The following is an 11,763-nucleotide window of genomic DNA, read 5'->3' as shown; positions in this document are numbered from 1 at the left end:
TAATAAATGTTAATAATCTATATTAATACTAAATCAAATTAACTAAATTCGATTTATATGTATATATTGTAAAAATAGTAAATCATTTATTATTGATATAACATATATGGTAAATTGAATCCAATTGATTTGATTTATATTAAAAAACCATAGGATAAATTTAGTTTAAGACATATATGTAAACTTATCTATTTTAGCCTTTTAAAACATTGGTATAATATTAGAGGTCACTTTAATTTTTTATATCATTTATTCTCAAATTTATATACCGATTTTTTAATATTATATTTATAGGCTAGGTTATATATATAATATTATGGAAGTGATAATTATATTTTATAAAAGTAAAAATATTATTTAAATGTAAAATTATTAAAGTATCAGAGAAATCAACATATGGTATTACACATGAAGAAATATAGTAATTAAACTAGTATTTAGTAGTAGTAGTAGTAGCGATAATAACACTTGAAACAATGTCATGTGATATGATATGAGATGATGATGGTGCATGAGAGAGTACACATACATACATACATACATGATGACGTGACAGAGAGCCTGTGAGGTGAGAGGAAAATATCATTGCCACGTATGCACTCAATCTAAGCTTGTGTTGTGAGAGCTCCTAAAGATCTTCTCTTTCATTCTCTCTCTCTCTCTCTCTCTCTCTCTCTCTGTGAAGCACAAAACTACCACCACCACCACCATCCCTCCAGAATTTTTTTTTTCTTCCATAAAATTTTATTCCGGTTAAATTTTCGGGGGAAAAAACAAAGAAAACTTCCCCCTTTTTTTTGTGCTTCAGTTAATAGTTTTGTGAACCCTTCCAAATCAGCAAAGATAGTTCCTCAAAGAGATCGCATCCTTATAATAGAAATTATAAACTGCTCAGGTACATAGCTCTCTCCTTTTTCCCGTTTTTCTCCTTTTTGGAAATTTCAGCTGTCAATTTTTTTTTCGTTTTTTTTTTCGGATGATTTAGTTTGTGTACTTGTTTGGCTGCGTTCCTGGTGTTTGTGCTTTTACCTTAGTGGCCTTCCTCTTTTATTTTATTTTAATTTTTTAAATTTTTATGCGGTGAATCTTAGTTGTTCATAGATATTAAGGCGCTGTCTCTGAATTTATTTTTTTTCATATTTTCTGTACTATTTTTTGAATAATTTGTTCTGTTTTACTGAGGTTTTATTTTATTTTATTTAAATTGATTTGAAGACTCTCTTGCATGTTTATAGTGAAAAGGAACTCAGAAATAAATTGTTAGTTTTAAAATTTTATACACACATAGAAACAGCTAAAATTTCTGAATTAAACAGCTATTAACAGTTTTCTGAGACCTACCAGGTTTTTGTCAAAAGCAAGATCACCCCCTCCCCCCTCTTTCTGGAATATATTTAGTTGAATGAAGAATTTTCGGTGAAAGGATTGGATACTAAGGTAAAAAGTTGATGCTAAGCAGGGAATGCTGAATTACGATATCTTAATTCTTGATTGGTAGCATGTTTTGGCTGGATTGTGGATAATTGCTTTTGGTAATCAGTGGTAGAGAAGGGAACAACCTTCAGAGTTCATAGATGTCTTCTTCTTCAATGGCTGCTTCCAATGAAAGGTGGATCGACCGACTTCAATACTCCTCGTTGTTCTGGCCTCCCCCACCGGACGGTCAACAAAGAAAGGTATCATCTTACTGCTTTTTTCGTTTTCATTGCTTAATGTTTAGTTGTTCATTCTGAAGTAGATTGCACTATTTTGAAGTTCATAGGCACTTCAAATGGGTAGAGCCTCTGGAAATACCTCATAGTCTATTCAACATGTCTATATATGTGATTTTTGAAATATTTTTTGCAAAATTCAAACTTGATGATGATATAATACAAAATTGAATGATTATGTAAATACAATATTACTGACAAGGAATCTATATTCATTTGTGTGTGTGTATGTATGTATTGTAATAATTATTTTTTCGTTTGATGCTTCACTGTTTGTTATAAGGCTTATAGAATTAAAGCCATTTGGGGAATTTAATTTCTCTATGAATATTCTTTGGGAAAGGTAGCAGATGTTTTATTAAGAGTAGAGCTATGGAAGGATGATAGGTCAGTGGCATGATGGGATCATTCCATATGTGAAGAGATATAGTTTGATAACATTTTATTGAGCCGAATTTGGTTGCTAACTAAGAATTTTCAATCATGCACAAATTTTTGGTTTACAGCGTGTGTGACGGATGAGTGCTGATATTAGCTGAAGCATAGAGTGTTCTGTGTGGCACTGATGCAATATTCTTGTGAGAACATAGAATGTAGGGAAGTTTGATATTTTCCATTAGATGTTAAGGAAAAAAGCTTGGTAACTTGTAAACTGTTAATGGTGTTCATAATTGTTTATTATGATTGATGATTTATCCGGAGTTTGACTTTAAAAATATTCCTGGGAAGCATCATATTGCAGTTGGATACTTTTATACTGTAGAAATTACTAGTATCTTATTATTATTATTATTATTATTATTATTATTATTATTATTATTATTATTATTATTATTATTATTTCATTCATTGGTATTGAAAAACTATGTGTTTAATCTTATGAATCTTCTGGAAATTTCTAAAGTTGTTCCATTTTTTTCATAAATTATTTTCTGGAATTTTGTTGAAAGTGTAGAAATTACATATCCATAAAGTTTTTTGAAGTGGATTAGGTAGGGGTAGCTTCAAATTCAGGCTGAATCGGCAAGATTCCTGTAGGCTTTATTGGAAAGGCTGAACTTCTTTACTAGGAATTACAAAATATGTCCTAGTGGTAAGCCACAGATTCAACAGGCAATGGGTGAACAGTGTAATTTTATAACTTGAACACATCCATCCTTGTTTAGTTACTAGGATGCTGAAGCCTTGACACTATATGTTGTGGCCAATTTACTAGTAACTGTGTTATTGAGCAATGCTAGGGTATGGAAAACCAAATAAATGTGTAATATTTAAAGAAACTTGATTTCTGTGAGGATTGACAATTGAAATCATTCCTAGTTGGAAAATACAGAAACAAGGATATTCAAGAACTTGATCTTGAAATGTCAACAACCTAAACGCCTCAAGTTCCTGGAAAATCCAAACAAAAGTTTCAAAACCATCTGTGTTAGGAGATAATCAATTCTAAAGAGATGTTAGATTCTTCAGTGTTGTATTATTTGACAACTTGGACTATAAGCATCTCGAATAAATTGAAATGATGCGGACAATAAATGAATCTAGATGTACGGATTCATCTCTATATTTTAATCTTGGAATGATACTACCTACAAGGCTACAAGTGTGGTACTCTGGGAAGCTTGGTGACTGTTTGATTAACCATCAGAGTTTGGAGCACATTCTCATAGGTCATTTCTGAGGGACTGTTCGAAGTCTTGTTATTTATGGTGGTGTATGATAGGATGCGCTTTGCTTGATCAGTCATACAACACCTACCAGGAAAAGACTTAATTGCAGTAGTTGTATTATTCTCAACTTCTTAATGGTAGCTTAACTAATCTTTGTTTTAGAGGGTTTTCTGTGCTGGATTTGAGAGGACTGCGGGCTTTGCTCACTTGATGTGCAGCTCCTGTTTTCTATTTGTATTTTATTTGTTTATTTATTTATTTTGATTTTCTTTAGAGGGCACTTGTCCTGTCTACTTGTATTTCTTCTGTTGAAGAAAAAAGGTCCCAGAAATGGGATAATATGTTGATAACACAATGATGCCAATGACTTAAATTCTTTTTCAATTTAATTTCTCGGCAGTTTCTTTTATAACTTAATAGATTGTTATTTTTTGACGTTATCTCCAAATTCACATGTAAAGAATTGTATAACTACCTTGCAATGTTTGCTAGAGCAGAAGCTTCTTGTAATTCTGCTTCCATGGTCTTATGACATTATTTTTTATTTTCCATAGGATCAAATTGCAGCATATGTTGAGTTCTTCATTCAATTTACATCAGAGCAATTTGCTGACGATATTGCTGAGGTATGAACAATGCACTTATGTTACAAATAAACCTCTTGAACTGAAATATACACTAGTTATTTTCATATATTCATTTTTTTTTTGTTGAAATATCTTTTTGACAAGAGAAATCCAATAGTTTCTATGAAAACTACTCATTGTTACATGTTATTTTGGCAGTTGATCCGTAACCGTTATCCATCACAGGAAATACTTCTCTTTGACGATGTTTTGGGTATTTATGCTCTATCCCATGTTAGTTTAATTTTTATTTATTTGTCTTTTTATTTATTTTTGATGGGCATGGTCATTTAATTCATGTTAGTCTCAGATTACAGTTAATTTACTTCTACTACATGTTAACTACTTTATGTATTTGCTTGTATGTCCAGCAACATTTGTTCTTCATCATCCAGAGCATGGGCATGCAGTTGTACTTCCAATTATTTCATGCATTATTGATGGCACGATAGTCTACTATAAGAGCAGCCCTCCATTCGCTTCGTTCATATCTTTAGTCTCCCCGAAGAGTGAGGTATAATTGCTTCATAATTTGATTTGGATGTATAATTCAATTTCTTACTAAAGTCTTCTTGCTGTTTAATTCATCTTGCCTTTATTTATTTTTCGAATCTACTCTTGTTCTGTATTCTAGTTTCTTAATTACTAAATATGGCAGTTATTCAGCTTCAGTATTTGAAAAGAGTTTTACATTTGTGCTTTGCATATTTTCGCAGAATGAATACTCAGAACAATGGGCTTTGGCGTGTGGTGAAATTTTGAGAATTTTAACTCATTACAATCGCCCAATATTCAAGACCGAAAGGCAATATGGTGAATCAGAAAGAAGCAGCAGTGGCAGCCATGCGACCACTAGTGACTCGGTTGATGGGAAGTCTGTTCAAAATTCTTTGATACAGCAAGAGAAAAAACCAATAAGGCCTCTGTCCCCATGGATTACTGATATATTGCTGGCTGCACCTGTAGGCATTAGAAGTGACTATTTCAGATGGTGGGTGTTCTTTTAAAAAATGTCCGAAATATGCATAACGAGCTAGCAGCATATTATTTAGCCCATTGAATTCGGTAGATGATGTTAATCTTGTATGTATGTGTGCTTTAGCCCATTGAAGGTTTGACCTTAAAGTCAACCATATTTCTTGGTACACAAATTTCAGAAACCAAACTAAAACAAACACCAAATTTCAAACCAAGGAGTGTTTACGGAGATATGTATAGCTCACCACCATTAGGAGAACTTGAGAGTTGAACCCAAGTCATGGTCATATGTGAGCAAACGACTGATCAGATAAACCAACCTATGTCAGTTGATCCCATTGCGCTTGCAACAATATTTATGTGTTGATCTACCTGCTGATTTGAGGGAATGTTTGAAAGTTAGTTCGAGTGGAGTACCAATTGCCATTCTTAATCCTTTTATGTGAAGTTATACACTGCATTCAAAAGTTTTGTCAAGTAACCATGGGAAATTAAAATAGGTTTAGAACAGCAATTATTTCACTATAAGAACAATTTATTTAATATGTAACATATAAGAGGATGGGAATCCACTCCTAGAGCTATGTAACCAAGAGGAAAAACATCCTAGGTGTTGACTGGGCTAGGCCTTATCCTTGGGGACATGTTAGGAACTGTATCGTGTATGTTTTAACTGATGCCAAGGGTCTGCAATTTCTTCTTTGTTCTACTTTATTAATTTGAACAATTTCCTGTTTACCATATTATCGTTATTCCTGGTACTAAGTACATTTTTGCTGATGTCAATGGATCTTGCCATCTATGTTCACAGGTGCAGTGGTGTTATGGGTAAATATGCTGCAGGAGAACTCAAGCCGCCAACGACTGGTACATTGAATTCCAGTTATTTAATATGGAAGTTCTGTCAATGAAATTTATGCATCATAATATGTGCCTCATAACACGGAGTAGGCATTGGCCTACATGTTCATGTTCATTTTCCCTGTTTCTATTTTATCTACACTATCACATCTACCACTTTCTCAGTTAATCCAAAATTGATAAGATCTTGTTGATCTATTAATTTTTCAAGACTATTCCTAAGTTAATGTTCTCATGCATTAATTTTCTCTTAGCTTCTTCACGTGGTTCTGGGAAGCATCCTCAACTTGTGCCTTCGACTCCAAGATGGGCTGTTGCCAATGGTGCCGGTGTTATATTAAGTGTGTGTGATGATGAAGTTGCTCGCTATGAGACTGCTACTTTAACAGCAGCTGCTGTCCCTGCCCTTTTGCTTCCTCCACCAACAACAGCTCTAGATGAGCATCTAGTTGCTGGATTGCCAGCTCTAGAGCCATATGCACGCTTATTTCATAGGTTATTCCAAACTCAATACTTTTTGGTTATTTACTTGTTCATAGAGTCATCTGCCTGAGTAAATGTATACACATGACTTTTGCAGATACTATGCCATTGCTACTCCAAGTGCTACACAGAGACTTCTTCTTGGACTCTTAGAAGCACCACCATCATGGGCCCCAGATGCACTTGATGCTGCTGTACAGCTTGTGGAGCTTCTTCGAGCTGCTGAAGATTATGCTTCAGGCATAAGGGTAATAAGCTATAAAATCTTTATAGCAAAATCACAAATTAATTTGTTGCTACATTAATGAAAACCTAAGTTAATATTTTGGCAAGTATGAGTAAGTTGCTTGATTTTTGGATCAAGAATAAAAGTTGCACTCTTATTTCTAAAATAATTGTGTATTGTGATGTTTTCATTTGAAGAAACTTTGTGAAAGACTTAAAGCTAATTGGCTGATGAACTTTACTGTTCCTTTGATGCAGCTTCCTAGAAATTGGATGCATTTGCATTTCTTGCGTGCAATAGGGACTGCAATGTCCATGAGAGCAGGCATAGCTGCTGATGCCGCAGCAGCTTTGCTTTTTCGTGTACTTTCCCAGCCCGCATTACTTTTCCCACCTCTTAGGCAAGTTGATGGAGTAGAAGTCCAACATGAACCTTTGGGTGGTTATATCTCTTCCTACAAAAAGCAGGTTGTTAGTTTTTGTCAGTTACATATATTTTTTTCATTCTTATTTTGTAAACCAGATCAGAAAAATTCTTTCCACATGCTGAAATTTATAAGTGTTGATCAGATAGAAGTTCCTGCAGCAGAAGCCTCCATGGAGGCTACTGCACAAGGCATCGCATCCATGCTGTGTGCACATGGCCCAGAGGTTGAATGGAGAATTTGCACCATTTGGGAAGCTGCTTATGGCCTGATTCCTACAAGTTCCTCAGCTGTTGATCTTCCAGAGATTATAGTTGCAACTCCACTACAACCTCCTATACTATCATGGAATTTATACATCCCCCTACTTAAGGTCCTCGAATACCTTCCACGCGGAAGCCCATCGGAGGCATGTCTTATGAAAATATTTGCTGCTACAGTGGAAGCTATTCTTCAGAGGACCTTTCCGTCTGACACCACTAGAGAACAAAACAGAAAATCAAAGTACCTCTTTGGAGTGGGGTCTGCCTCCAAAAACCTTGCTGTAGCAGAACTCCGCACGATGGTTCATTCACTTTTCTTAGAATCATGTGCTTCTGTTGAGCTCGCCTCACGCCTGCTTTTCGTAGTCTTAACTGTCTGCGTTAGTCATGAAGCACAATTCAGCGGAAGCAAGAGGCCGAGAGGTGAGGACAATTATTCAGCCGAGGAAATCATTGAGGACTTGCATGCTGTGTCTGAAATTCAGAAAGAAACTAGAAATAGGAAAATGAAGAAGCAAGGTCCTATAGCAGCATTTGATTCTTATGTTCTGGCTGCTGTTTGTGCTCTTGCCTGTGAGCTTCAATTGTTCCCTCTGATTTCACGGGGGAATAATCATTCAGATTCCAACAATGTAAAAGATATAGCCAAGCCTTTTAGAATAAATGGAACGTCACATGAGTTGCAGAACGGCGTAGATTCAGCTATACGCCATACTCACAGAATCTTAGCAATTTTGGAGGCTTTGTTTTCATTGAAGCCGTCATCAGTTGGCACCCCATGGAGTTACAGCTCGAATGAGATAGTCGCTGCAGCTATGGTTGCTGCGCATGTCTCTGAACTATTTAGACGGTCCAAAGCTTGCATGCGTGCTCTTTCTGTTCTGATTCGGTGCAAATGGGACAATGAAATTCACTCCAGAGCATCATCCTTGTATAATCTCATAGATATTCATAGCAAAGCGGTAGCGTCTATAGTTATCAAAGCAGAGCCATTAGAAGCTACGTTAATTCATGCACCTACTTGGAAGGACTCTGTTGTTTCTCTTGATAGTAAAAGACACAATCAGTGTGAAAGTAGTAGCTGCTTTGACCCTAGGCAAACATCTATTACTACTTTGGAAGATTCAGGTCCCTCAAAACTTAACCGCAAACCTGATAAAACTTCTTGTTCAAATGAAGCATCAGGAGGGTGTACCTTAGGTAAAGGTGTCACAGGTTTCCCATTGGATGCTTCTGATCTCGCCAACTTTCTTACAATGGACAGACATATAGGATTGAGTTGCAATGCACAAATTTTCCTCAGATCCATGCTGGCAGAGAAACAAGAATTATGCTTCTCTGTTGTTTCACTACTATGGCACAAGTTGATTGCTTCCCCTGAAACTCAACCTTGTGCAGAAAGCACTTCTGCCCAACAGGGCTGGAGGCAGGTACAAGTGCACAAATTGTACATTACAAACTGTGTTATCCTTTTTCTTTATGTTTTTGGTTATTCTTTTAAATTGACCTAGAGTTCTGAAACCAAACTTTTGTTGATATAACAATTATGATTTTGTTAATCATGGGGAGATAGACTTTTTAAAAGGAGAAAAAGATTATTGAAAATGAGACAAAGACGATACCCCAATAAGAGACATTAAAAAGCTTTTTATAGTCGATTCAGATAGCAAGATATGTCATTAATTTCCTTAGTGCTGCTAAAAAGGATCATTACTGGGTTTTATTTTATTTATTTATTTTTTTATGTAGGTTGTTGATGCATTATGCAATGTTGTATCAGCGTCACCAACAAAAGCAGCAACAGCAGTTGTTCTTCAGGTCCAAATTTCGCCTTATTACCTTTAATTTATTTAATCATAATTTAAAAGAATGAGTATATAATTGACAAGAAGAATTAAGAATTACTTTTAGAATTGCCTCATAATGCCTATGAAGTTCAAATATCTGATGCTGAAGATCTCACCTATACTTTCTTTATCAGTTGTCTTTTTCTGTATTATCTTTGTTTCGAAAATTTCATCTGTTTAGTCACTTTCTTCGGCTTGTTGCTTGTCAGGCGGAGAGGGAATTGCAGCCATGGATTGCCAAGGATGATGATCTGGGTCAGAAGATGTGGAGAGTCAATCAGCGGATCGTGAAACTGATAGTGGAGCTAATGAGGAATCATGATAGTGCAGAGTCATTGGTAATTTTGGCAAGTGCGTCAGATTTGCTGCTACGAGCCACAGATGGTATGCTGGTTGATGGAGAAGCTTGTACTTTACCACAGCTGGAGGTAGCATTTTACAACATTAGCTTTTCTTTGATTTTGAAGTTCAATTCAGTTACTAGTGAAACTAGTTGCTTTACTAACAAGTTAAAAAGCAATAGACTCAGTTCCTGGTCACATGATGGTGGAAAGTTATAATCACAGGAATTTTCTTCTATTAGATTATATTATTTATTGTCATTGAATTCTATGTTAACTCTTTAAATCCATTCAAATTAGGTATGCCAAAAAACTTATTTGATTATTGTCATTAAGTCATACACATGACAGCATCTGATTAGTTGATATTGTAAAATTCTATACACTGATTGAATATCAAGATATTTGTCATGGTTGTTCGGTGTGAAAACGGTCTCTCTGTATACTTGATACATGATAGAACTCAACGGAGTCATTTGACCAGCCGACCCCACCTAGTGGGACAAGGCTTTGTTGTTGTTGTTGTTGTTGTTGTTCGGTGTGAAAACATAAGTCAATGCACACATTCATCCTGTGACCGATTAACATTTAGCACCAACTTCTATCACTTTGAAGGATGGATTTGGCATTTCCAATGTTTTTACTGATATTAGTATCTCAAATTCTCAATATTTGATAATGATGACCAGCTGCTGGAAGTAACAGCTAGAGCAGTACAGCCTGTGCTCGAGTTGGGCGAATCTGGATTGGCAGTGGCGGATGGCCTTTCAAACCTGTTAAAGGTAACCAAACATCTTTTTCTAACTTGGCTAACATATGGTTAATGAAATTATGGCTTTAACATGAATATGAATTTCTAACTTGTTTTATGTGCTTTATTAATTATTCTATAGATTGTTTACTGATCTCTCTGTGAATATACCACTTGTAGTGCCGCCTATCAGCCACTGTTAGATGCCTCTCCCATCCAAGTGCACACGTCCGTGCGCTGAGCATTTCGGTTCTTCGGGACATCTTGCATACAGGTTCGATCAGATCTGGTCCTAAACCGCCGCAAATAAACGGCATCCACGACCCCTCTTATCCATACTTCAATTTGGATGTCACTGACTGGCAAGCTGACATAGAAAAATGCTTGACATGGGAAGCTCACAGTCAACTTTCGAATGAGTTGTCTATAAAGTATCTCAATACCGCAGCAAAAGAATTAGGCTGTACCATTACCATATGAACATGAAAAGTGAAAGTGAAATCATGTAAAACCATCTTAGTCTATGACAATTTTTTGCCTAGACTTTGTTATAGAAACAGATGTCATTTATGCTTTTGGAACTAACGGGTTTGCAAAATAAGTAACATCATGTGCTAGTCCTGTTAAAAATGCCACAGTCCTGATTCCAGTTTGGTTATACAGAAAAGAAAAGCTAATTTTGTATTATGCTTTAATGTGCTGTTTCTGAACCTGGATCAGAAGTTCTCACAGTGGACTGCATGCTAATGATTGTACTTATGCTCTCGGTAGAAGAAATTTGTACATTAACTAAAAACCACTTTTTAATCCTTGTCTTATGTTGTATGTGTTGCTTATGTTGATTTGGCTTGTAATGACATTTAAATCTAACTGTATGATGAGTCTGTGTTCAGCTGCTTTACTTTTAATCTATCTATAAAGTTGTGTGACATTTAATCTTTGGCATCATCACTTTGGTTTTTTTTTTTACGTTTTAATATAGCAACAACATTTATACGGTATTCCAACAAGACAATTTTCTCATGAAACATTAAGGAACTAATATGCCTAGTGAGTTGACTTAGAAGTTGCAACTCGTTTTTAAGAGAACACTGTGAGGTATTGTTAGCTTGTTTGGAAACTATTTAATATAAGAAAAGAATTTTATTTTTATTTTTTTTTTAACGAAAGAATTCATTTTTATTTAAAACTCAATTCTATAATTTTGGAATGATTGTAATATATTAATAGAATGAAATTCAATTTTTTATATTTGACATATTAAATTTGAAGAGTGTGAGAATTGATTTGGAAATCTGTTACAAACGAAGAAAAAATGAGAATTGAAATTCTGACAACAATTTAAATCATTCATTTTTAGTTGTTTTAAAGTAAGAAAAAAAATTTAACTCGAATAAATTTTAATTCCTAGTATTCCAAATAAGTTGTTTTAACCTATCGTTGCTTCTTTCAAAATAAGTATTGATTTTTCGTACTAATAATATACTATTTTTAAAAGAAGAAGTGAAATAGCATTTCAATTTTTCAATAAAAACAAACACGTCTTTCTTTTTTTTGGTTTAGAAACAAACATGTCTTAAG

General features: G+C 34.9%; 1 protein-coding gene across 8 annotated transcripts; it reads left to right on the top strand.

Moving 5' to 3' along the window:
• The first annotated feature begins 466 nt into the window (after window positions 1–466).
• Window positions 467–11,118, top strand: LOC112712475 (protein GIGANTEA). 8 transcript variants are annotated; one of them, XM_025765371.3, is made up of 16 exons: window positions 566–895; window positions 1,345–1,437; window positions 1,541–1,676; window positions 3,937–4,008; window positions 4,168–4,222; window positions 4,380–4,522; window positions 4,725–4,999; window positions 5,798–5,853; window positions 6,102–6,342; window positions 6,428–6,578; window positions 6,814–7,023; window positions 7,126–8,673; window positions 8,993–9,061; window positions 9,300–9,518; window positions 10,121–10,213; window positions 10,363–11,118. In XM_025765371.3, exons 3-16 carry the CDS (start codon window positions 1,575–1,577, stop codon window positions 10,660–10,662), a joined length of 3,534 nt encoding a protein of 1,177 aa, XP_025621156.1. In that variant the 5' UTR covers window positions 566–895; window positions 1,345–1,437; window positions 1,541–1,574; the 3' UTR covers window positions 10,663–11,118. The 8 variants fall into 8 exon arrangements, with proteins under 8 accessions (XP_025621154.1, XP_025621157.1, XP_025621156.1 ...); XM_072203969.1 differs by having other exon boundaries at window positions 614–895; window positions 4,168–4,242; XM_025765369.3 differs by lacking the exon at window positions 1,345–1,437 and having other exon boundaries at window positions 467–895; window positions 1,460–1,676.
• Window positions 11,119–11,763: the final 645 nt, after the last annotated feature.

Source organism: Arachis hypogaea, chromosome 9, assembly GCF_003086295.3.
Source record: "Arachis hypogaea cultivar Tifrunner chromosome 9, arahy.Tifrunner.gnm2.J5K5, whole genome shotgun sequence".
NCBI lineage: Eukaryota > Viridiplantae > Streptophyta > Magnoliopsida > Fabales > Fabaceae > Arachis > Arachis hypogaea.
Note: the sequence above shows the minus strand (reverse complement) of the source record. Positions and strands in the feature narration are given on the sequence as shown.